General features: G+C 43.0%; 3 protein-coding genes across 4 annotated transcripts in view; 2 read left to right on the top strand and 1 right to left on the bottom strand.

The window, feature by feature from the left end:
- The window catches only part of LOC147432847 (ARM repeat superfamily protein), a 95,700-nt gene extending 86,735 nt beyond the window's left edge, over positions 1 to 8,965 (top strand). The window contains exons 15-19 of the mRNA XM_086492633.1: positions 6,890 to 7,018; positions 7,132 to 7,233; positions 7,346 to 7,416; positions 7,596 to 7,718; positions 7,803 to 8,965. Coding sequence (XP_086348759.1) covers positions 6,890 to 7,018; positions 7,132 to 7,233; positions 7,346 to 7,416; positions 7,596 to 7,718; positions 7,803 to 8,439 — 1,062 coding nt within the window. The 3' untranslated portion in view covers positions 8,440 to 8,965. The remainder of the gene's footprint in view (positions 1 to 6,889; positions 7,019 to 7,131; positions 7,234 to 7,345; positions 7,417 to 7,595; positions 7,719 to 7,802) is intronic.
- A 6,173-nt stretch (positions 8,966 to 15,138) lies between these two features.
- Positions 15,139 to 19,894, top strand: LOC147432846 (uncharacterized). 2 transcript variants are annotated; one of them, XM_086491659.1, is made up of 7 exons: positions 15,139 to 15,279; positions 16,701 to 16,733; positions 16,809 to 16,868; positions 17,054 to 17,100; positions 18,294 to 18,334; positions 19,396 to 19,433; positions 19,547 to 19,894. In XM_086491659.1, exons 1-7 carry the CDS (start codon positions 15,139 to 15,141, stop codon positions 19,670 to 19,672), a joined length of 486 nt encoding a protein of 161 aa, XP_086347785.1. In that variant the 3' UTR covers positions 19,673 to 19,894. The 2 variants fall into 2 exon arrangements, 1 of the variants encoding a protein (XP_086347785.1); XR_015185465.1 differs by lacking the exons at positions 15,139 to 15,279; positions 16,701 to 16,733; positions 16,809 to 16,868; positions 17,054 to 17,100; positions 18,294 to 18,334 and adding an exon at positions 17,686 to 18,045 and having other exon boundaries at positions 19,396 to 19,894.
- Positions 19,895 to 21,566: 1,672 nt separating this feature from the next.
- On the bottom strand, positions 21,567 to 24,742 carry LOC147432845 (heat stress transcription factor A-1b-like). Its single transcript, XM_086492631.1, has 3 exons — positions 23,949 to 24,742; positions 23,678 to 23,742; positions 21,567 to 22,436 (listed from the first exon to the last, which is right to left on the bottom strand). Exons 1-3 carry the CDS (start codon positions 24,016 to 24,018, stop codon positions 21,642 to 21,644), a joined length of 930 nt encoding a protein of 309 aa, XP_086348757.1. The 5' UTR covers positions 24,019 to 24,742; the 3' UTR covers positions 21,567 to 21,641.
- Between the last annotated feature and the right edge of the window lie 1,117 nt (positions 24,743 to 25,859).

Below are 25,859 nucleotides of genomic sequence, written 5' to 3'. Positions count from 1 at the left end.
GGTAAATCAAGCAGAGTTACCGGGGAACGCCCCCTAGCCCCCGTTCTGGCGTTCCGGGGGGCAGTTCCCTTCCCGAACGTTCCGAAACGTCCCGGAATGTCTGACATTCCAGGTGGCCAGTGCAAACCGGAATGTCCGTTCCGGAACATTCGCCCCCGGAATGTTCCGGAATGCCCCTGGAACGGCCAACGGCTACAAACAAATTTGGCAAAAATTGGAAAAATTGAAGTAAATGTTTGGGCTTCTTCTTGAAGTGTGCAAGGCCTCAAGGACTCATAAAATGCACCCCCCTCCCCCTTTCTCTCCACAAGCTAATCCTCAAGGGTCAAGCTCTCTCCCTCTCACACTCTCAAGATCTCTCCCTCTCAAGACTCACTCTCTCAAGGCTCAAGGCTTCAAGCCTTCAAGCTCTCTTCCTCTCCCTCCCACTCTCTCAAATCTCTCCCTCTCCCTCTCACTCTCTCGAGTCTCTCCCTCTTTCATCTTCATCTAGTCATAGCAAGGTTGAATGGTCTTCAAAACGAGTTTTTTGTGAGTATTAGAGTCAAAGCACTCTAATACTCCTTGTATTTAAACACAAGGAGCTAAAAAATGCACTATTTGGGTGTTTTTTAACCTCCCGTTCCGCGCCGTTCCTGTTCCGGACCCCTAGCCGTTCCCCCGTTCCGCGGGGATCCCGTCGCCGTTCCCGTTCCGCATTCCGGGTAACTATGAAATCAAGCCCTCCCTCATGTTGTTAGCCATCTCTCCTGTGGGTAAGATGAACTGAAAAGCGTTGCAAAGGTCTGAGCCAAGCAAGTCCCAATATACTAAGAGAAAACTGGGAGTCAAACCATCCTCACATGGACAACTACCACGGGGAAGTCATCTGAGGGCCACGTGGAGCTCCTCTAGCTGAAGAGGTAGCTCAAGCCTTTGGCTCATCTTCTCAGTCACAAGACAAGGCATCTGTGCCCAAACCTGCTCTCTTCATGCATCTTGATGCTCTGATTGAGGCTCTGCTGACAGTGGATCACGGCAAAAGTTAGTAGCAGTTGCACGCATGTCCTCTGGCTCTAAAGAAATTGACCCGTCAGGCCTCCTCAACTGGCTGACACTGGCGTGTGAATGCCGGGTCCCACTGTCTCAAAGAACTCCCCCGTCACACTGTCACCCACTTGGGTCCATTGAGATGCATGTCTATGGAAAGCAAACTCACGACCCCTCTCCTTTGTGTTGGCAAGCTCCTGGCGAGCCTGTTGCAACTGTTCCTCCCATCAAGGACTGTTTGGGTGTTGCTTTTGCATCCTCTGCAGGGAAGCAACCCCATTGAAGACGCTGCTCTTCCTCTCTCGCCGTAGCCAAGCAAGCCGTAGACTCCTGAAGAAAGAACTGACTAAGCTGAGCAAGTCCAGAGGCCACTTTGTCAGCAGGAGAGTCTTGTGTGTCTAAGTCCTCTGTCCAAAGAGTCACCACTTGCTCTCTGAGCTCAGAGTCCAACAAGATCCTCTCAGGGATGCGTAGCATTGTGTTGCCCCTTCTCTATCTATCTGTCATTGTGAGGATCACTGGTGCATGGTCCGAAAAGGATTTCCCAGCCAAGATGTCACAAATGCAGTCACTAGCGTAGTAGCGATCTATCCTAGATAGATTCACTCCTCCAACTCTGCGATCAGAACGAGAGAAAACCAAGTTGTCAGGGGGTCTCAGAAAACCTGAGTGTTGCCAAACATCAGAAATCCTCATAGTCATACAAAACCGCTCCCAAGCTGCTAGCTCACCCCCGTGCACCGTGACATGGCCACCTCCAATCCAATTAGAGGGGTCCTCCAACATGTTGAAGTGCCCCCCCAACACACCAGTGCTCTGCATGTGGCAAAGACTCCACAACCTGAGACCAAAACCTTGCCTGTGAACTTGCCACATTGGGCGCATAAATGTTAAAGAAACCCATGAGGCAACCTTGAACCTACATAGTAATCTACTGAGCTCTGCTTGGTATAATAATACCTCTGCCACAATGGCCTGCTGCAAAGAATCTGCAATAGTCATACATACCCTTCTTTGATGCCTCCAGGTCCAAATGCAGCCGACCAAAACGTCTCATAGCGACCATGAAAAATCTGACCACACTGTCTAATGCGGCTCTTACACAGATGATGCTCCTGTAGCATAAGAATATCAATCTCACCTCTCACAAGGCATCGCTGAAGCCGTAGCTGACCCCTCTGACGTTGAAATTGGGGCCCTCCTAATCCCTGCACATTCCATGAGATGATCCTCATGGAGTCAATGAGAGAAAAATGTTGCAACTGCAGGCAACCTCGCTATCTTTGAGGCCGGTTTGGATGGGAAGTATCTGAGAACCTTGATAGAAATGTGATCGATCAATGACTGATGCCTTTGTAGAAGTGCTAGATTAGTGGAGTGTGGTGCATGGGTACATAGAGTCAGTGTCTATTGAAGAAAGTTTCTGTGCTTTGGCTGTTTTGCAAGTGTAATCGAGGGCCATTACAATTCTTTCAAGAGAGGGGAATGTCACAAAGTGATGACGTGGCGTGCCCAACTTGAAGAGAAATGGTCGAGTGGACAAGAGGAAATATAACTTGAAGAACTGAATGCAGAAAGTGTGGCCGAGGGGCCTAAATAGAAGGGGTTAGGGTTTTAATAAAAACCTAACCCTACCCAACTTATGGAGCACCGGCGAGGAGCCTAACCCAAAAGTCTCAAAAGCTTGACATTTAGGGTTGATTTCTGTAAAACGTGTTGGCTGGCTGCCATGTGGCATTGCTCTGCGGATTTTCGCGATTTGCGCTGCTGAGATTAGCAGTTTTTACGCAAGGCTTTTGGAACCATAGCTTTTGGGGATAAATGCTTTTGGGGCTTTGCTTTAGAGCATTCTTTGTAAGTTTATAAGCGCCAAGAGGGCCGCTTCTCAGGGAGCATCTGGACGTAGAGTCTCGGAGAGAGTTGGACCCTCGGAGTTGTACTTTGGGAAGTGAAATAATAAAGAAATATGGAAAGGGCGCCAATCTTTGGGGCCAGTGTGTCTTGGCTTTGAACTCCTCCATGCCGTGTCAACCCTCTCTCTTAGAAAAGATTAGTGATGTAGCTTACAGGGTTGAAGCTACCGGAAGGCTGAAAAATACATATTGCTTTTTATGTCAGCCTTCTAAGGCCCTTTGTTGGTGATGTACCATAGAATATACTTGATGAGGAACAACCCGAAGTGGAAGAGTTGGATGAGATTCTTGTTCTTGAACAAATATTGGCAGATAAGGAAAGGAAGGTCAGAGGAAAGGTTGCAAGACACTATTTGGTGAAGTTCAAAAACTATCCATCTTTGGATGCTAAATGGATGGAAGAGTTTGAATTGGTTGATTCACCTGAGCTATTGCAACTATATCTTGAAGCCTTTCAGATGGAACCCACAATGACTTGATGTAGCTCTTTGGAGCCAGGTGAGAGCATGGTTCATGATGCTCAAAGGAGTAGTTATCTACTCTCTCCATACAGAATTTCGCTAGTGAAGTTTGTGCTTGAGAGTACACCAGAAGACTTCTATGCTTGATATATGTGTGGTAAACAGGTTGGTGGGATTGTCTAATCGTCCAACGCTACATTTCCGGAAGCATTTATATCCTTGATTCCCATCATAGAATACATGTCATATCAGCAGATATGAACATGTATTATTGGTATGCAAGGGAGGTCGCTTGCAGTATTTCAAGGGTGGGGTGTGTCACCAAGAGGTGCATTTTTCCCGTTGCCTTCTTTAAATATATACATCATATTTTTACCCTTTTTTTTTCATTTTTACTTGTTTCCCCATAAGAGTTGATTCATGATTAGAAAGTTGTCACTAAGTGAAATACAAGCTCACAACGATGACGATCAATAGCTCTCTTTTGCTTAGCGTGTGTCTTCTCAAGAGCAATCTTTTTTTCCTTTATGTTTCATCCATGTCTTGCACATACTTGTCTGCCTCAATTATCTTGTCCTTAATTTGCAAAATAGGTGGGACTTTCTTCCCTCCTTCCACTATTCAAATGGTGCCTGGCCTGTTGATGTATGCGCAGTGTTATTGCAAGCATATTCAACCAATGGGATATGGTGTTCCCAAGTTTCCTTGTGCTTTAACACATAACATTTGAGTAGATCTAGGACAACAGAATTTGCCTCTTCTGATTGTCCATCAGTTTGTGGATGAAACAAAGATGAGAACTTGAGCGTAGTGCCCATGTTCTCAAACATTGCCTTCTAGAAAAGACTCGTCATACGTGGATCCCTGTCATTGACAATTGATTGAGGCATCCCATGATACTTAAAGATATTGCTCATGAATATCTTCACCATGTGTTCTGGGTTTACCTTCTTTATAACAGGAATGAAATGGGCTGCTTACCGAACCTAAAAATGATAGACCAAATCCCATCATTGCTTGTTTGCGTTCTTGGAAGATCAAAGATAAAGTCCATCACTATGCTTTCCCATGGCCTATCAGGAATTGGCAATGGTTGCAACAATCTCAATTGCTTTTGCCTGTCAAATTTGACTTTTTGACATACTAGGCATGATCTTACAAATGTGTCAACATCTTGACGTAAAGCTGGCCAATAGAAGAATGCCCCTTTCACTATCGCATCAATTCCATGATGCCCAACATACGGTGGAGCATGACTTTCCATCAAAACCTTTGGCCGTAACCGTTTATTAGCACAACTTTCCATGCATCATGAGAAAGTTATTCTTAAGCATATAGTGTTCATGATGTTGCCCATCAACAAGCTGATCATAGATCCTTGCAAAATCGGAATCTTTAGCATATTGTGTCTCCATTGTCGTCTAGTCCGGTTAGGATACTTGGCTTTCACCTAGGCGACCCGGGTTCAAATCCTGGCAATGAAACCATGTAACCGGCCGCTACACAGTAGAGGGCGGTACTAATTCAATTACCTGTTAACTTTACACAGAGCATTGAGAAGAAAAGAGAGCAGAGAGGCGTCCAACGACTAGAATGTCACCGTGCACACGAAGCCCGACACCCTGTAGGCCCCAAAGACTGGCGCCCCTTTTGGTATTTCTTTATTCGAAAAAGAACAAACGATCCGTACACGTAGATTAAAGTCTCACAAAGCTATCCAAGCCTGGCAAGGGCTGAAATTGCAGATTTCTGATCCAATTTCGGCAGCATAACGACGCCAAAACCCATGTAGATCAAAAGCACATGTCTAGCATGGATTCCCTCGCAATTTTTAAGCTTTCTGGTAAGCTGTAACAGAATTTCAGCGCCCTGTAATTCCCTGTTTTGTCACTGCCAGGTGTCCAAAGTCTAAGCATGCCAAGGCCTTCTTGAGGCTCCCCTGATGTTCTCTTGTAGTTTAGGTGCGAAACCTAAACCTGCAGGAAAACACAGCAGGCTGTAATTCTTTGTTTTGGAACGTTTTTAGCGGAGTGAACACATTTACGCGTGTCCCAAGGGCTCCCGCACGCAATGGGACACCCCCTGTGATTTGGACGAGTTTTCACTCAAGAAAACTCTCCAAATTTGTAATCTTTTGCTAATCGTGATGGAACTTTGTGTACCTGTGGGCGATTAGCAATTAGCTAATCCGGTACTTGTTCAGAAGGCTCTTGCCTTGGCGAACGCGCATAAAACCCTCAAGACTGTACATGATCATGTGAGTAGCCCAACTAGTGGGGCATTACAATATGTGCAAAGGGGGGAGAGAAATGCATGAGAGCAAATCATTGCGCTACATGAGACAAAGGAGAAGGCAAGCTTTCCATTAAAGTTGTGAACCTGCACCCACTACTCACACATACATTGTAAATGCACACACTGACTGATCCACTCTCATTTTTGCGCGCCCCCTCTTGGGATGAGAGTTTGGAGTGTGTGTTTTGACTTGCAGGTTGCTCTCCTACTACCATGTGTCCATTTTACCCCTTTAGTTTAAATTCCCATCAACTTATAAAGTCATAAGTGACTGGCCGAGTGGCCCAAATTCCGTTTAGTGCACACAGGCTTCCATATTCATTAGAATTTAGTGCTAATTGGCCCGACCAGTCCAAGACTGACCGACCTAGATTCCCGATGTGATAAACCTCTTCGGCCGCAGCCGTTTCACATTCGCCATGCAATGTCCACTTGCACCTTTTCAAGGGTTTCGGGGAAAACAAGTAAGACAAAATAAATAAAAATATGTAGTACATATTTAAAAGGCAATAGGAAAAATACACCTCCTGACACTTGGGCACTTAACATGAGTATGGATGTCCTAGCCTTTTTCCAGGCTATGCATCATAAAGATGATCTTTTCCATTCCTGTTTGGACAGGCAAGGAGGTTAAGGTCGCATGTTCTCAAGTTTTCAACATTATTTTAGGTTATGTTTGTCTCTTGTAGGTCAGTACGTAGTAGATGAAGGATTAAGTCTTTTTGTTGTCTTATCCTTTTTGTGATGTACTTGTTTCAAAGTTCCAGTCAAGTAAGCTTCTTTCATTTATTTTGCCTAACCCTTTTTTAAAAACATTTGCAAGTGAATGTGGCTTGTTTTTATCTTTTTTCATTTTAGAAACAAATAAGGTGATTCTCTTCTTTATGCGTTGTCTTTTTTGCCTTGCTTTTGTGTTTTGTGTTAAGTGTTTTAGCCTCTATGATAGTTTCTTCTTTATCTATTGTCTTGTGGGCCCATCTTTTGCGATTTGTAAGTTCAGACTTTTCTGACCTTACGAATGTATATGCTTATTGTTACCGTTTGACAGTTTGTCTGACATGGTTTGTGTCAATGTCTAAAAATGTTTATTGAAAAGAAAATGGTGTTTAACGTGTACATTTTAGCGAGTGGATTTTTGTTTTCCTGTACAAATAATTCCTGTATTATGCTGAGATCTCCATTGTTTCCCAGTCTGTGCTAGGTTTTCTCAAAGTGGTGGTTGCACGACAGCCAGTAGAGCATTTACAACAGCACCTCAAAAGCATAGTGGAGGGTTTACTGCTTTGGTCTGATGACTCCAAAAATCACTTCAAGGCTAAGGTACATTTCTTGATTGAATGAGCCCTTAAATGATTTTGTTCAGAAGAATATGTAAAGGTGGCTTGAAAAGGGAAGCTTGTTTTCTTCTGCATGTGAACTTTACTGGTCAACAGATACGGGTCTTATTTGAAATGCTGGTAAGGAAGTGTGGCTTGCAAGCTGTTTCAGCAGTTACACCTGAGCAACATGTGAAGCTTCTCAATCATATCAGGAAGGTGAACATCTTGTATTCTGCTTTGTACTGCTTCTGAGTAGTTTTGGTAGTTTTGAACCTTTTTTGAACATGGTGAAATTTTGGCTACTGATGACTGCATTATGTTGTCGTAGATGAGGGACCGGAAGGAGAAAACAGAGGGCGATGATAGCAAATCCGTTAAATCACATACAACCACAGGGAGGTTTGTATTTCTCTGTTATGGCATTCATGATTGGTGATAAGAGTGACTCGCGATCATGAATAATTTAGTAGTTTGTTCACATGCTAATTAAATTTGCAGCTATGATGCATTTGGTCTTTATATTTATGTGGGCAATTATGTAAGGAAGAAGTGAGTAATAATGGAAATTGATATACCAGGCAAAGTAGGTGGCAGCAAACACAGTTTTTTTCTGATGATGACGATGGAGTAGGAAGCGATGACAACAATACCGATCAGCTCACTATTGCATCTGCTTGGAAATCACGGGCTACCACCACAAGGTGGGTTTTGTCCAGGTGTCATCTTGCTTAATTTTTGGGTGAAAAGCGTTGGTGTGACCTATGCTGCATTTTCTCTTCATGTAGGTCAAATCGAAGGCTACGTAAAGCAACTAAGATGCTCCCTGAGGATGAGTGGGACGGTGAAACTGAACCATTGGATCTCTTAGACATGCAAAAAACTCGGTCTGTCTTGTCGAACAACAAGCTCAAGAGGAAGAACTACGATAGCGACGATCTTGAAGTCGATCCTGATGGCCGGTTGATAGTACCAGACGAGTCTACTGATTTCAAAGAGAGGACCAAGGATTCTAAGGATCAAGACGTTGATATGCGCAGTACTAAAAGTGGGAAAAGTGCGAACAAATTGAAGCCCAAGGCACATGCAACCAAGAAGAGGAAGACAGAGACTGGCTGGGCTTACACTGGACAGGAGTATTCTAACAAGAAGGGAGCCGGAAGGGGCGATGTGAAGCGGCAAGGAAAACTCGATCCTTATGCCTATTGGCCCCTTGATCCAAAGATGCTCAATAGGAGAGAAGGAAAGAAAGCAGTGGCTCGGAAGGGCCTTGCAAGTGTTGTGAAAGTTACCAACAAAATGAAAGGCCTGTCTGCATCAGAGGCTCTTGGATTAAAACATTCACTTAAGGAGTCACGGAGTTTCAAATCCTCTAAGGGGAAGCAAAAATTTCACAAGAGCAAGGGTAAGGGGAAAAGAAAATAATCTCGAAGAAGAGTACTGAAGTTTGATTGTCTTTGAGGTGGGAAGCTACTGAATAAAAAAATGACTCCCTGCTTCATCATCCAACGTTCACAAGAGATGTGATGCCAGATTTTCAGAGCACATTTTTGGATAGTTATTGAAGCTACTCTTTTTTCAAGCAAGAGGATAGAGTGCAAAAGCGCTTTCATTTTCCAGAAACAATGGTTGTTTCCGGCTTCTTGTGTATGATGTATTGCCAACCAGAAAAAACAGTGATTGTTGCCCTGCCTGTGATGGAGGAGGCAAGTTTGGGGGAGGCAAGAAGCTTAAACGTGCGAAGCTAAGATTGTGAGTCCTCTAGCAATTTCAACGTGAGTAAATTACGTGCACCTGGGTTTCCTTACAAACAGTCGATTTTGTCTTTGGGAAGTCATTCCTGTGACATTCCCTTCACTTCTGTTTTTGAACTGCTACTTCCATGTATGAGATTGCAGATTTTCTGTAACCCCCCGGTTTTACAAAGCAATGTTTACTAATATCCCAACCACCATTTTGTCGTTAAGTTTACCTGGGTGAACTCGTTTGTAATGTGGCACACACACACATGCATAGATACATGAGTATGCATGGCTTGAGCTCAAGTGAGACTCAGCTATACCAGCTGTGTATGTTGAGGGAATCCTGAGGGTGTGTTAATCTGAGAGTTGCATCCAGGTGATTGGTGCGAGACAGTTGTTGTATTTTGGGGTTGCTACGATGGTGCGTATGGTTGGCAACATTAGAGCTTGTTTTCTGTTTGTGAAACTTCTATATATGCAAGAAAACTGCAGAACTTTCATGAATGTCACTGATGAGGTTAATGCATGCTGCGTGCTAGGAATTTCATTGGGTTCCTTTGTTGAATATTCACTGAGGCTGTTCTTGTGGTCCTATTGGGTCCGGACAGTTGATGCACAGTCGCAACATGGTGAGCTACTCATATTTTACTAGTAGATCAATAAGTTGTTGATTGAGGCTGTTATTGCAGTCCTGTTCGGGGCCGGACGGTTGATGCACAGTGGTAACATATTGAGCTACTCATATTACAACATTTTGCTACTAATTTATCTTGCAGAATGCATACGAGCGTCTTTTCGTTGGGTACCTGCTTTTCTGTGTGCGCATAGCATGGCACATCAATATATATAGCACCAGAGTTTTAGCAAAAATGAATGTATAGATGTGTTCATGGAACAATGATATGTGTAGACTGTAAGGACACAATTGACTGGATACTCGTTTCGAATCTCTGCACAAAGCTGGAAGCAAACATCGCTTGTTGTGACAGTGTGTTAGCAGAGGTCATCGTTGGCCTTTCCCTCTTAAGTGAGAAACAGGAATCGTTTGCGGAAAGCCTCAAAAGTAAGCATTGAGATTCTGCCTTTCCCTAGTTTTCTATATTGACACAGGAGGAATCGAAGAGAGCTACATTGTGAATTTAAGCATGAGATTGATTTTGAACGAAGTTGTTATATGACTTCCAGAGTCTCTTGGAGGGCATCATCTATCTATGGGCTGGAGAGAAGGTAGCTAATGTATTGCCAGTAGCTGGCTTATGGGGCTTTGGGGTCAGAGCTATATCACAGACCTAGCACTACCCTTTGAGCTCTTGTGAGGAGTCCATGATGCTCTTCCCATGGTGGCATGAGTGCAATCTAAGAGACAACATCCAAGCAATGCACCACTCCTTGAAGCCAACTTCACCTTCCCAATCTACCGAGCCTCATCCTCCATCCTCTGTACTCGTGTTGCAACCGATGTTGAGAGACAACGCCATGCTTGACAATGCAGTATACTTTTAAAAACATAAACCACTATTGATAAGCTTCATGTCAAGGATGTTCTCTTGGTGGTGCACTTGTTGCAAGGTATAACCAATGTGGGCAATGCTAGGGAGCTCTAGGATGTTTTCCATCAGTTGCAGGGATAAGAATGCAATCACATGCTTACGCTTTAACAATACGTGGCATAATGTAAGAAGTTAACATGAGCCAAAAAAGAAAGGTGATGAAATTAATGGTTAGAGGCTTTTGGAAAAAAATATTGTGCTTGATAGACCTTTGATTCGACATGTATGCCAAATGTGGAGTGCGTTTGGGTTGTATGCCACGTTTCCATGCTTCCAATGTGGAATTCCATCTCTTGAATTGGCATTCGTTATGCACACACGCGGAGAAACACTGGCTAAAGAACAAATCCGTGGGCCAAAACCCCCATGGCTACATTTTAACTCTCAATCCTAGACAATAATAGAAACAAGGTGAAAATTCACTATGGCCTACATAAAGCTATTGAAAACAATCTCATAATAAAACGCTTCTTTGTGAGAGAGAGAAATAGAAAGTGACTAGTATTTTTAAACATGTGGTATCACAATAAAATAACATGTTTTTTCAATAAAAGTGTAACAATGAACTATTTAAATTACAATATGTTCCAAAAACATAAAAAATAATGTTTTGACACAATACTCAATGCCCCTCTTTAAAGATAGAGGTACACAAATGTCAACACTCTCTCACACAAGGGCCTGAACGAAATAATTTTTAGAAAAAAATTTCCTATCATTAGCTTTCCATGTGGCACTAATCCGCAAGCTCTATCCAATGGTACATATATGCACCTAAAATCCAACCTTTTACTAAGGACTACCTGGGTAGTCCAAAAATGAACGTTTGCCACAATATTAGTATATAAAATCAATATTAGTGTATAAAATCATTGGCAAATGGCTTCAAACTAGTGTTTGTGAAAAATGTGTCTCATCTTCATATTGTGCTTTTCTTTATTTCAAAAATGCCGGTTGAGGGCAAGCGCAAATGGAGAAATTCCGCCCCAAAATAAAGAAATATAGTGTATAAAATTGAAAACTAACCTAATTTTCAAGAATTTCCCCTTGGCAAATTGAAGAAAAGAACTTTTGTATGTTTGGGAGAATGTTTTTCCTAAACATTGCATCAATCTGAGTGAGAGCATGAAGTTTTCGTATTGCTATGGAAGGCAACGGAGCGGGATAGACCATTAGTCCTCTAGGCTAGCTTTGATCACTATCGTTGACCAAACCTTATAGAAATTTTCGAATTGGTCTAGGGAAGGCCCACATGATTCCTACACTCTAGGCTCAATGAAAGATTCTTTTACAAAATTGTAAGTTATTCTTGCTGCATTTTAATAGTTAGCTTGCATAGTTAGGATTTAGATAAATATATTTTGCATGGAAATAGTGCCACTAGCTATGTTCTACAAATGTCTCTTATTTTTTATTGTCTCATTGTCATGGTACCTTTGGTTGTGCCTTAAATGTAGCCATAGACGTGCTGTAAAGGTGATGTTAAGTAGCCTTTGAATTTTGGAGTAAAATTGAGATGTATTTTTTTAACTTAAGTGTGCAAGAAATGTATTAAGAGAGAACCAAAAAAATACACGTATTACCCGATGGAGTGGGTGCGGTTACCAAAGTTAGCTGAGAACTCAGGTTTACAAAACTGCCAATGGTCACTTTTGAAAGTGTGGAATGTGCATAGCCCATGTAGTGGTTGCTAACAATGTTCGGGAAAAGTGTATCTGAGCTTAACGTGGAGCTACTTAAAATTTTACAATTACCGGAAGAGAGGAGAGCAAAAAGGAAAAATTCCGCTTGGATTTTGCAAGAAACTAGTGTAGATTTAGCTAAAAATATAATTTAATTTGCAAAATTTTTGCTTAAGAAGTGGCTTAAAGGAATTTATGTATGTTAGGATAAAGGTTTTTCCGAATACTAGTTGCTAAGCATAAAAGTTACTTCTAAAGGTAAAGGGGATACATGTCATCCTAGGAAAGGATTACGTGTTGTGAAGTGAAGGCATCCAATAATAATAAATATATACTTTTGGGAAATCAATTGCACTGTAGAAGTTGAAACTCAAATAAAGAGCTACAAAAGTCATTGTTTTAATAATTTTAATGAGTGTGTATGTGAGGTTGAAAAGACTGAGATGACGGAAAAGACCTTGGAAATTTTACACCACGCAAATGAGAACCACATATACACAAGAAGATTTAGAAATTTTCTCATGTAGGAAAGCAGACTCTTTTTCAGTGTTTTTCATACTATGCATAACATCATGAACTTCCGCTCGAGAGGCACTGCATACTTAGCTAGGGAGACGATTGAGGGCAGGGGACCACCGGCCCCCCCCACATGTCCCCTGCCCCAGATCGTACCTAGCTAGGTATGCGATGCCTCTCGAGCAGAAGCTCATGATGTTGAGGTAAGTCACAATGTGGGAATTATTGTGAGAATTTATCCAAAACTTATTGTGATAAATCCACTGAAACCAGAAAAGAAAAAGGGACCATATGGCTGATTTTGACAAGCATGAAATCTTCTCGGCTCTAAAAACCAGCAAATATGTCTTGTCGAGAGCATTGGCATTGATACTCCTATAAGCAATATAGGACACACGTCAACAAATTGGACTCTTGGTGTAAAGACAATGTCACTCCCATTTTGGGTACCACAAGTCAATCCTATTTGGGTGGGTATCACAAACGCTGTAGATTGTAACTGTAGTGGTCCTTCTATAACTTTTAAGCACTTAAGGACATGCATGTATGCAAATGTGTTCCAAATATAGATCTATACACGTAAGCATGCATTTATGGATGCGTATGTGTGTGTGCACGCGTGCGTAGGAGTTCTAACTATCGAATGTCCTACGCATTGGAGTCTAGCAGAGGCACATCCCATCTTCCAAACCACTTCTTAATGTCTTACATCCATTCCTAAGAAAGTGCTGTGAATGTAGGAAGCCATGGCATATAGCTAGGGACTATTAGAAATACAAAGAAAGGGCATCTCTATTCCAAGTGTCAAAAGGACAACACCAACCACATGAGAAGAGAGGATGAAGAGGAAGAAACAAGATTTGATTCCGATGCCACCAAGTGACCAAGGGGAGGATCTCGGAAGTCGAGCGGATCGAAGAGAAGGACGAAGAGGAAGAAACAAGACTTCAGGGAGGTGTCTTGACTTTATTTCAGGAGTCATGACATCAACTACTGTTTGGGAATCCTACCTTGTTTTTCGTCAAAGTTGTCATCCATAGCACCTCTTGTCCAGTCAATGTGAATAGCTTGACATGTGATGGTAATTTATATTTAATGATTTGTAGGTCATTAAAATAAACTGGATCCCCCTTTCTCCATCAGCACTAAGTAACACCCGCATTTAGTAAAGGGAGGTAAAGGGATCCACGATAGGGAAGTCCACGCACGAAAGTCGAGGTGATTGCAATCGCACAAGCTATTTTACAAACTAAACCCAGACACAAAGTAAACCTCAAAATCTTGGGCAGCCTCTGTTAACTCACAATATAACCTCATAAAGACGTAGGGGGTTACACAATGTGCGCTCCGGTAAGGTGGTCAGTCCACGTGACACAAGCCCCGACGCACGAGATTGTGGGTTCAAATCTTGGTCGCTTGGGAGTGGTGGAGTTCTCCCATGTCGCCTCGATTTTTGCGCTTGCAAGGTTTAGTGAGCCTTGAGATTCCGGCCTTCACTTCCCGACCGTCGATCCCTTCACCTCCCCTTAATAAATGCACAGTGCCACTTAGTATCAAGGCCCCTCCTCCTCTCTCTGTTATTCTATAAATACATCAAGAAAATATCACTAAACAAGCTGAAGGTTCAGAATGGCCTTCTAAGTTAAGATAGAAAGTTGCCTCCACACATCGAAACAAAGGTTCTAATAAGACAATATATAGGAATTAATTCGAGGATGATGATGAATCATTCATGACGTGCTTCAAGCAGAATACCAAACAGTCTTATGTCAAGAGCTAGCTTGGTTGGTTGTGTGCTCGTCCTTTGCGACATGTGTCATGGGTTCGAGTGCGGCCATGCAACCTTGACGGCGCTCACATAAGTTTTTGGTAACATCGTGAGCGAAAATGCTCGTATTGTGCCCGCCCGCCCGCCCGCCCCCCCCCCCCCCCCAAAAAAAAAAAGAAAAACAACACACACACACACACACAAGGAAATATTTTTTTCCTCTTCACCTTTTCCTTTCCTTGAAACAAAGGAAACTTGTGAGATTTCCTGAAAAGAAAATGGGTCCTCCCTAAGTATTAAGTACTTTCCCTCTACTCAATTTCATTACACCAAATCTCATGAAATTCCATTCCCCTCCCGATTGATCTATCCACTTGCCTCTAAAATCGTGGCTTAGTATTTATCTACAAAAAGTCGGAGATCGTCGTTAAGACGTCCTGCAAACAGAGGATAATTTGCACTAAACCAATGTATTGTGAGCAGCTCCATGCCATGCATGCAAAGGCCACCATATGAAGAAAACAAAGCTAGGGTTGCGTCCCCTCCCCCCCCCCCCCCCCCCCCAAAAAAAAAAAAAAAAAAAAAACCCCTTCTCACTTGGTTATCTTTGAGCACTCTAATTAAAAACCTTCTGTTCAAAATCAGCTCCACCAACTTAAGTTATCAAAATATTGATTTGGAAGCAAAAGTATGCACTTTCCTTTTTCCCTCTCTCTTAAGCCCTTTGAATAATCCCCTGAATGGGACCTTTTCGCACACATGCATGCATAGTAGGTACGATTTTGAAACATTTCGAATCAAGGAAAATGAGGTGAGGTTTAAGTGAAAAATGAAAGTAAAGCAGGGGGGGACTCTTAATTCGAGGGATGCGGGGAAAGTGTTCAGCATGCCAAGGGGACGCGCAGAGCCGCACAAGCAAGGTGGCAGGTGGCGAAGCAAGGCTGCCCAAGCGGACTGCGTCTGTTTTTCAGTGCATTTGCCTGGGTTCGATCTCTGCTGGATACTACGTAAAGCGTCTCTCATACATTTGCTTTGTACTCTTTTTGAAGTTGTACTGCCTTGAGCTCAACTTAAGACCACTCCTTCTAACCACCTTTAAGTATTTACTTTGAATAATGCCAGTCTATTTTGTTTTATGTTAATTTTTGTGAAATCAAGTACTCTTTTTGGCCTGCCCAAAGGGCTAAGGCCATAGTGGTGGTTTGCCTTTTTTCTTAAGGAAAAATGTGATATGTATTTTAAAAAATAAAATAAAAAATGGAAATTGTTTGATTGGTGAGTGCTGTAGTTAACACTCACGAGAAAGTTAGGAGTGACACTGAGTGAGTGACAATCTCATGTTTTCTCTCAAAAGATATTGAGAGAATATTTTTTCAAAGATTATATTATTGAATGTGCTCGAAATTAGAGTCTGGCTCCTCTTTTCTCATGCAACGTAGATTTTTGTTTTGTGTCTGTCGATGCAAGACGATATTTTTTTTGTTGCATGCTTGTAGGCGCGAGGAAATGCACAATCTCCCTCTCTCTTTGCTGCAGGTGCAAACTCCCTCCCTCCCTCCTTCTCCCTCTCTCTCTCTCTCTCTCTCTCCCCCAGACTTGTGGCACGTGAAAGGACATGTTGGGGCCAAGATAAACTGGGCATGGCGGCAAGGACCTCCAGCTAGAGGTGCACGAGGGCACGGAAGGGAGCCGAGCGAGGCAGGGAGCTCTTTTTTTGAGGATGAGGAGAGAGAGAGAGAGAGAGAGAGAGAGAGAGAGAGAGAGAGAGAGAGAGAGAGAGAGAGAGAGAGAGCTTATTATTTGTTGTCCTGCGTAGAGATCGGACATGCGATTGAGTAGCATGGATATAATGTTGCATGCACAGGGTTTTTGTGAGGTTTGCAGGTGCAAAGTATGCACAAAGATGGTGCCAACAAACTGGAGAGAGAAGGCATTGGAGGGAAGAAGTATTAAAGGGACAACAGGTCTGTGAACTTTGAGGGCCAGTTTGGCAAACTTTGATGATGCTGCAAATTGTGATGGCAGACCATCGGGAGGAGACGAGTGCACCTGCGACCTACTGAGGAGAAACAGACCTTTACGCGTTTCTTTCATCTTGAAGCAGACCTCACCGTGTTTTTTTCAATGTGATGGTATAAGGCCTGTGTGTTGGTGCACAACATTGCCACACACACACACACACACACACACACACACACACACACAGAGAGAGAGAGAGAGAGAGAGGGTCCGTGTTTTACCTTCTTGCAAGGGTTTGTGCTAAGTATCAGTTTGGATGGTTCCCTGCCTGAGGTCGAAAGTTACTGTATTTTAATACAGTTCAGAAACTCATGTGGGTTTGAATTGTGTGCAATCTTTGTACCTCTTAAATGTATTGTTTGTAATCCTTTGTGGGATTGAGTTGTTCTAACTTTTTGTATTTCCATAGGCTGCTCGCAAGTCAGCTCCCACTACAGGAGGAGTCAAGAAGCCTCATAGATACATGCCAGGAACTGTTGCTCTGAGAGAAATTTGAAAGTATCAGAAGAGTACTTAGGTTCTCATCCGCAAGCTGCCATTTCAGAGGCTTGTACGAGAACTTGCTCAGGATTTTAAGGTATTGTCTTGTCACCAACATATGGTGTAGATTATAGGTGTGAGGTGCTGTAGGTTGTTTGCTGCCCAAGCCAAGTCCTCTTAGATTCATTTCTCGGAGTTGTACTTTTAAAATAAATGTTAATATATATTTGTCAAAACAAAATGCTGGTTTCAAGTATGCTTATGTATTTCCTCGTTTTGCAGACTAACTTACGCTTCCAAAGCCATGTTGTCGAGGCCTATCTAGTGGGGTTGTTTGAAGATACCAATTTGTGTACAATTCATGCAAAGAGAGTTACGATTTTGCCAAAAGACATTCAGCTTGTAAGGTGTATCCATGGTGAACGTGCGTAGGAGTAGACATTATCGAGATGATTTGCATAGGTAGGATTTTGATACGGACATATTGTTACTCAAGACAATTTTGGAGTACCCACTCATTGACATGAGTTGGTGCCTCCTTTTCTTTTGATGTCAAGGTTGCAATGTGTTTTAGGCCCTTGGTCTATGTACTTATATACTTAGATTGGTGATGTCACTGATGTTCTTTTAACACCTCTCTAATTTATCTAAAGTTTGACAAGTGATTCTTGAGGTTGTGGCCTGTTTGTATAGTAGTGCCGGTCTTTTATGTATGGGTTGAAACTTGTGGTGGTCTTAGTTGTAAAGTAACACTATTTGTTGTGTTTTGGAGAAATGTGTAAGGTACCTTTGTGGATGGGGCTATGTTGTAAAAAGCATTATGCTGAATCAAGGCTAAGCCTAAGCACAAAGTACATATTGATTGCAACACTCTTCTGATGAGTGTACACTCTATTTGTTCTGCTCAATGGGTATGCACATAAGCTTGTGGAAAAAATTGTCTTATCTAAAGGAATATGCGTGGAGCTGTGTATTGAATTGAGATATGAGATGGAGTTAGATATTATGGATTTGAACATATGGAAATGTGTTGCCAAATTGCATACACTTTGGCACACTGTATAAAACCAGATCCACGCTTTTGATGCTGTGCATGAGTGAAAATACCTGCATTTGTTTGACTTTCCTGTTGTAGTGGTGAGCTTTGTAGGCTGGCTTCTCATGTGCACCTTTTCAAAACTATAGCAATGGCCTTTGATCCTGTGGAGAAGATTCTTTCCTTGTCTGATGTTCCTGCTGCTTATTTGTGAACATGCCCCCTTGCAAATCTAAAGGTTTGTCATGGCTTTTGAGGTTTTTCATGGTGTTTGAACCAATTTTTTTGTGGCGAATCTGTTCAGATGCTCTTGATGGCTTCGAGGAGTAGATAGCACATGGAGCGGAGAGAGGGATGCCTCTGGGTTGAGATATTTCCTGTGTGTGTGTGTGCGCGCGCGTGCGTGCAAGACACTCTTCTGTGGAGGTCGGCCTCTGCATGATTCCGTCACCCGTGCCGATAATGTGCATATCACATGCAATGCAGGCTTAGGGTTGACGCAGGGCAGTTGCTAGCAGAGCTTCCAGGTGGAATAGCAATCGAGCACAAGCAGTGCTCTCTCTCTCTCTCTCTCTCTCTCTCTCTCTCTCTCTCTCTCTCTCTGCCTTTGCCAACACAGGCCGATGAAGGGCTCTGAGAGAAAGGGGAGGGGGGAGTCACTTGTATGGAGCAGTCATTGTCCGAGGATGCACCCCGCTGTAGGTGATGGTGAGAAGGGGAGGCCTCATATGGGCGGGGCGATGAGGGGGTTAGGCTCGCATGCCATAGTGTACAAGGGGTTGTGAGGGCACAAAGCCAAGCTTGAGCAGCATGATGCAAGTCTGTGTAGCAGGCACGAGCTGAGATGAAAGGGGGTGCGACTGCGCACGACAGCTAGAGCTAAGCACCAAGAAAGTGTTTAATTTTTGGAATCACGCAAGATTCTGCCTAATTTTGCTGGAATTGAGGGAATATGTTTGAGTGATTTACTTATGAGTATGTTCGAGTGATTTGCTTAGTGCGGCTTGCCCTCAGTTACTCAATAGTGCCCTCTCTCAATGGCCTGTCGCTCGGGGCATCGTATGCCAACATCTTGCAGAAGCTAGCACAACAGCCCTTAGTAGTCGGGTAGCCCCAGGCTAGGAAGGGCACCATGGTTCACAGGGCCCCATTCTCTCTCTCTCGTTCTCCCTTTCTGTCGTGAGCATCTCTCTTAGTGCCAGAGCTCCTCTCTTAGATTGAAAGAATCAGAATAATCTCTCTCTCTCTCTCTCTCTCTCTCTCTCTGGCAAAACACAAAGCTATCGACCATGCCCCTTCCCAACACAATCAGAGAGAGAGAGAGAGAGATTGGACTCCAGAGTCCCATTCCACAGCAAGCCTTATGTCACTGTCCTCCCGGCCCTTTGCATATTTTCTTTTTCCTCCCTTCCATAGGCCTTTGTGTCTCTCTCCCTCTCGCTCTTTCTCCCCCTCTACGGAAAGCTGTTGCTATGCCCCCTTTTTCTCCCTCTTGCTCGACAAGCCCATTAAATATGTTGAATGGGAAGTTTTTGTAGCTTTTGTTGGCTTTGGGCTTCAGTTACCTAGCTGAACTGCGTTGTTGCAGGTGCAGTTCATAGAGTAAAATGGGAGATCTATAATGAGGTAAGCTTATGAAGTTGACAAGCTGACAAGGAGGAACGGGAAAGCTGACAAGGAGGAACGGGAAACGGGGGTTGGGGACTCTTAAAGGCAACACATGGTATCACCATTTGTAGAGTGGGAGCAAGATCCAGAGCATGATGAGCTTACATTTTGATTCGAATAAAAACAATACGCCATCTCAAGGTTTAGGTCCCTTCTTGGTCCGGACTCCTCCCCTCTCCCTCACAGCGTTAGTGTAACTAAGCCTCGCATGACCATAGCCTTATGCAGAGAAGGCTACCTCTCCTTCTCTTTGTCTTGTTTTTAATTATGTACATCTCCTAATGGTCATTTTGCAGGCCTCGTGATTTCATCACTTTTTTTTCTCTTGTTATTATCACGAATGTTGCTCTGATTAACACTCTAACCCACACTATTTGGTGTATTCTCATTAAGGACTCAAAAATGTGAAAGCATTGCGATAAAAAAAGCACTCTTCTCTAAAATGTGAAAGAGCCCTCTGTATTTCACCACTAGTACGTTCGGCCGCCTTCGACGCCTCCACCCCCTCCTCTCTCTCTCTCTCTCTCTCTCTCTCTCTCTCTCTCGTGCACATGGACTTCTCTCAGTTTTATAGTTTAACTTTTATGTCGCAGATTTTGACACGTGTAAAGAGCTCCCCCTTCCGCCATATTATGTTAGTTTAGATTGGGTGGGTGGATTTGACTTGTGGCTGGAAGGTGATCAATTCTAGTGGTCTTGCAAAACAAATCGTCACCAAGGCTTCAGTCCAAGACAAGACAACACAGGCCAATTGGCTGAGTCTCTCTCTCTCTCTCTCTCTCTCTCTCTCTCTCTCTCGTTCGTAGTCTCTCTGTCTCAGTTGCAGAGATAGGCCGCCATGTGTCTCTCTTTTTTGTCTCTGGTGTGGGCAGCACTGTCCCGTCAAGGCAGGGTTGCACATATTTACCATGAGGGGACACATGTAGCTAAGCTGTACTCATGGAGAAGCTTGTTTGCATCTCTCTTTTTTGTCTCTGGTGTGGGCAGCACTGTCCCGTCCAGGCAGGGTTGCACATATTTACCATGAGGGGACACATGTAGCTAAGCTGTACTCATGGAGAAGCTTGTTTGCAGTAGCTATCGATGGTTAGCATACAAGAAGAGGAGGGGTGGTGGTGTGGGTGCGAGGCATGTGATGAACAACGATGGGTGCGAGCCTAGTAGCTCAATCCAGGGGCCATTGCTTACAGTGTTGTGTAGAGAACGGGGGGGAGAGCATGGGCTCACACAGAGCGGGGGTGCAAAAAGAGGATGTGGGGTTTGGTGGACGTGGGAATTGGAGCGAAGGCGAGAGACTTTGCATTGTCAAGAGTGGGAGAGTGAATTTTCCAATGTAATTAATTGATAGAATGCAAGATAAGACCCAATAGTATATCTCTTAAGTGTGACTCAACTCTTAGGAATGCTTAGGTGTGTGGGTGTGTCATTGTTCAGGTTCCTCTTGTTTTGATGAGAAGCTAAGCACTTCTATGTAGGATAAAGGGGCCAATATAAGGCCATGTAAGAAAAAAATAGTATTTTTGGGGGGGATTTTTCATATCCGGCCAAATTTGAAATTTGAAGAGTGCATTCAATTCCTCATGAAAAGACGCATTAGATGATATCAAGATTGATATTTTTTTGATTTTGCCTCAGCACTCTATTTGAAAAAGAGTAATTCTGACTCTATTTGAAAAAGCGTAATTCTGAGGGCTGTTTTCTAAGCACTCTATTTGAAAAAGAGTAATTCTGACTCTATTTGAAAAAGCGTAATTCTGAGGGCTTTTTAGAAAACAGAGACACTCAAGCCCCAATAGTAGTACACTTTTTAGCAAATCAGATGTGGACACCTAAGCAAGATTCCAAGCATATTCCTTTTTTTTGTCTCTCTTTTGGGGGTGGAGCCATCTTCCTTTTGGGGGTTGGTTCCTTATTGGCCCCTTTACCCTAGACTACTCTTGCATGCTATGCATATTACATGGAACTCATAACATTAGCTTTTGCTAGAAAAATCTCGAGAAAATGCACAAGAAGTAAAAAAAAAACATATTATGTGATATGGTCTTTGGTGTAACCCCTTCATCGTACAACAAACATGAGTAGGCCATGGTGTTGATCATTTTGGTATCATTAGGCTCACAAGCATTGATATGCAAATAATTACACTTCATTGTCATGGACCATATACTAAAAAATACAAGTGTCATCTACAATGAGATTTTGGCTCTCTCTTCTTGAGCTGAAAACCTTTGCTTGTCGAGGATTCGAGCCTCTGTCGGTTTTTGCTTGACAATTTGCATCTTCTTGCATGTCCAAGGTACTTTCAAGGAACCTCCTGTCCATAAAATCCTCGAGCTTGAGCGATGTTGCAGTGCTTGAGGGCAATTGAGACGTGTGGTCTCGTTTTCTCATGTCGCCAATGCAATTGTAACTATTATGACAATCTTCACATAGTGGGCATCCTCTTCTCTTTTTCTCAATTGGTGAATCGTTAGGATGGCTAGTTGATGAGCGATTGATGGTGGCAAGGGTTTGGGCAAAGAGGGTCACCATCTCTTGTTGCAAGAGCTCAGTGGTGTGGAGGCGATTGCCGATGGATTGGACATCGTTCAGGGTAGCTTGATTGGCATGGTCGAGGCGGAGGACTTCAAGCATGATGGAGTTTTTGTCGTGGGTTAGGGTTTGGAGCTCGGAGTAGAGGTGGTGTGGAATGGTGGGGGGAGGGTGAAGAATGGTAGGGGTAGTGTGAGGAGGAGTGCCAGTATTGTGAATGGTGAGAGCACTATTAATATTGCGAGTAGTGTTATTAGTTCTAATGCTATTGTGATGGGTGCTCTTATTGGTGCTATGAGTGTGAGTTGTGAGTGCCTTGGTGGTGGCGGTGTTGTGGCGCCTTGCAATGCAAGAAAGAAGATGCTTTTGGCCCCGCAAAAAGTTCTCATTTGCAAACTCCCACCGGTCCGGATCCACTTTCCTGAATCCCTGCGCAACACCAAACAAAAGGCCAAAAGCGCCATCATCAAAAAGGTTCACCACGTGGGTTCCTCTCTTATGATTGGGCCATAGATCTCTCTACACTTGAAAAGCGACCGACCCCACCCCACCCCACCCCACCCCACCACTTTTGAAAAAGTAGCACTTGCACTTTGATGCGCTTTTTGCCATTTCATGAGAGCAGCAATCCAGCTAGCAATAGGAAAATATCACAATGGAAAAAGTATATGTGTGTGATGATCACACATCAATACAGCATGAACTTGATAAGGTATGAATGTGCCCGCGTGCGCATTCGTAACATATACATCTAGCACTTACTATTCGCAAATACCTAGCGTTTTTTCTAATCGACTACAATTGCAAAATCCTGGTTAGATTCCAAGCAAAGAAAACCAGCAAGATTTTACAAGTTTAGTATAAAAACCGACAAATCCGTCGAACTTTATCCTAAAATTCGAAAGAGTTTTTAAGTGTGCCCTTTTCCTCTGGTTGATAAAAAGTTCGGGCGAGCCCGCCTAGAAAACAGTATGCATTCATTGATTTGGGCTTTTTTTAAGTTGATCTCAACAAAGAATACAGTTTCAGTATGTTAGGGATCTCAGATAGCCTCCAAAGTTAAGGCTATATATATAGCCTTAACTTTGGTAACCACACCTGTAAGCACTAAAAATCTTTGATTGAAAGAGAAGTTGCTATAACTTTTGGTAACCACACCTGTAAGCACTAAAAATCTTGATATAACCCCCCCCCCCCCCCCCCCCCCCCCACACACACACACAAGTATGTAAGGCTAAAAAGGTTGTCAATGATCATTACATCTGATGTAAGGCATTTAAAAAACAGGATTACTTGTTCAAATACATCAAGCTTCAATGATACATCATACACGATAAGTTTTGGATAAATTCTCACATTATGACTTACCTCAACATCATGAGCTTCTCTGAGGGAGGCACCGTATACCTAGCTCGGTACGATTGGGGGCAGGGGACCGCCGGCCCGGCCCATGATGTTATGCATTGTATGAAAAACACTGAAAAAGATTCTGTTTTCCTACATGAGAAAATTTCTAAATCTTCTTGTGATACAGCCCAGAGCAACTAGTAGAAGATAAACTGGGGGTAGTATAACCTATTGATTCCTGATCTCAAACATGACTTCAAAAACAAAAGTTGAAACCGTGCTTCATGAAATACGCCATCAAAGAGACCAGAGAGCATACTCACATATATGTTAATTGACGAAGAAAGCTGGCGAAGTTGTTGTGCTTGAAGAAGCGAGGCAAGAGGCACTGCGAGAAGACACCAAGTTGCCACACCACAAAGCTATTGTTTGTCGAGCTCCAAGAGATGATGGCATCAGTACAAGGGTCCTCGACCATGTCGTAAGTCTTGGTTAGAAATGGAGGGGGCAAAATTGTCTGGCCGAGAGCGTGGTGGCGGCATGTGGTAGCAAAGGTAGTGCCACTTCCCTTCTCCCCACTAAAATTCTTCATACAATGTACTCTATTGCTGAGAAATACAGAGTCGTGGAATTCTTCCTTCGAAGGGTTGATGGCTCCTTCCATTCTAGAATGTAGCCAAGGGAGTAGGATTGAGTTTAGGAGAAAATCTAGGAGGGGATTCAATTGTGTGGAGCTAAAATTGTTTCTCTGTAGGCCTTCGAATTCAGGGCAAAAGTAGTCGAATTCGTAGCGCAATAATCGAGACTCTAGTCGAATTTAGAGCAACATTAGTCGAATTTGTAGTCATATTAGCAATACTAATGAAATTTAGAGCAATATTAGCAAGATCAGTTCTCTTCGAGCTTGTATAAGTGTACATGAAAGTGTTTGAAAGGAGAATTCTGGGTGAAATTTCTCCTATGAAATCCACTCTTTGATCATAGCCTCAAATGGGTATTAGAGCAAAGCAAAGTCCTTAAAATTGGAAAGTTTCCAAATTGAGTAACTATCCCAAAAGAGGTAGCAAGAAAGAGCTCAGTAAAGGATAGGGGGCGATGTAGGATTCTAGGGTTTACGGTTTTGGAGAGAGAGGAGAAGAAGGAGAGGACTCAGAGATTTGGAGCAATTCCACGAGAGAGAGAGAGAGAGAGAGAGAGAGAGCAGGGTGCGGCTATGGAGATGTGAGCAGGTCATCCAATTTAAAGGAGATTTGCATTGCACAGACGTGTAAATGTGTGTGTGTGCGTGTGAGTGAGAGAGAGAGAGAGAGAGAGAGAGGACACGGATGATCTGAGAGATTGCGCATGCTCAATAGTGTTGAGAGAGAGAGAGAGAAAGAGAGAGAGAGAGAGGATAGCAGCTGCTCAAATTTTTGAGAGCAAGAAAGGCAACCTGCCGTCCCATCACCCCCATGGTATCATAGCACCTTACCCTCATATCTCTCTCTCTCTCTCTCTCTCTTTCTCTCAGAAGATATTTTGGCTGGCAGCAAGCCCACAATCTTGCCGTGCATGGTACTCTGGGTTGTGCTTTAAAAGGAAAAAGAAAAAAACAATACTGCACTTGGCATAGTAACCAAGATTCTGTCTATTTCCTTGCTGGGAAAGCTGTAACCAATGGGTAGTCATGCAATTTTTTTTTAAAAAAGGGAGGAAATCACCAAAATACCCCTCTAATTTGTGGAAATTCCCAAAATACCCCCAGCCTTTTGTCGTAAATTCCCAAAATGCCTTTTAGAATTCCCAACATACCCCTCTTCACTGTTGGGGGAAAATCGTTTTTCCAGACATACAAAATTCCTTTTCTTGAGTTTGCCGGCCAAGAGGAAATTTTAGAAAATTAAGTCGGTTTTTTACACTATTTTTCTCTAATTCGTGGCGAGATTTCTCCTTTTCCCCTTGCCCTCAACCGGCATTTTTGGAATTGGAAACGGCATGGTATTAAGTTGAGACACATTTTTTTCGCAGACTGCCCCTCTTTGTGAGATTGAATATCTCCAAGAATTTTTTTTTGTAGCTTTTCATAAAAAGACTGATTGTCTATCAATACGAGATGTTAAAGCTAGAATTTGAGTTGGTTATACAGGCTTTAAAAATGAATCGCTTCATTATTCATTAAGAGTCCTTAGTGAAGGGTCAATTTTTGGCTGCAAATCTGAACCATTGGATAAAGCTTGTCGATTAATGCCACGTGACAAGCTAATGATAATTTTAAATTATTTTTTATAAGACCTTGTGAGATAATAGGACTACGGTGTGTGTGGTGACTTGGGAGTCAGTGTTTGACTCAACTGAATCTCTACAAGCGTTTCATCCGGTCTGGGTGGAGTTTGTGGGACTGCCTAGCTGGCTATGGGATAATCTCAGGATGCTTGCTAGCCAACTGGGCACTCCCTTATTTATACCTAACAAGAGACGGTTTGGCAGAACCTCAAACAGGGTTTGTATAGGATGGGATGCATCTAA

The sequence above is a fragment of the Adiantum capillus-veneris genome, chromosome 20 (genome assembly GCF_014529385.1).
Source record: "Adiantum capillus-veneris isolate H3 chromosome 20, ASM1452938v2, whole genome shotgun sequence".
In the NCBI taxonomy this organism is placed as follows: domain Eukaryota; kingdom Viridiplantae; phylum Streptophyta; class Polypodiopsida; order Polypodiales; family Pteridaceae; genus Adiantum; species Adiantum capillus-veneris.
This window is presented reverse-complemented; position numbering and strand designations above follow the sequence as displayed.

Excerpts from the sequence above, each read along its gene's own strand:
- LOC147432846 (XM_086491659.1), top strand. The coding sequence starts at position 15,139 with ATGCGGGGAAAGTGTTCAGCATGCCAAGGGGACGCGCAGAGCCGCACA. Across the intron at positions 17,101-18,293 it reads GTCGAGGCCTATCTAGTGGG|GCTTAGGGTTGACGCAGGGC; the intron begins GTTGTTTGAAGA and ends CATGCAATGCAG. Across the intron at positions 18,335-19,395 it reads GTTGCTAGCAGAGCTTCCAG|GTGCAGTTCATAGAGTAAAA; the intron begins GTGGAATAGCAA and ends GCGTTGTTGCAG.
- LOC147432845 (XM_086492631.1), bottom strand. The coding sequence starts at position 24,018 with ATGGAAGGAGCCATCAACCCTTCGAAGGAAGAATTCCACGACTCTGTA. Across the intron at positions 23,743-23,948 it reads TCTCAGCAATAGAGTACATT|TGCCTCTTGCCTCGCTTCTT; the intron begins GTATGAAGAATT and ends GTCTTCTCGCAG. Across the intron at positions 22,437-23,677 it reads CTTCGTCAATTAACATATAT|GGATTCAGGAAAGTGGATCC; the intron begins GTGAGTATGCTC and ends GGTGTTGCGCAG.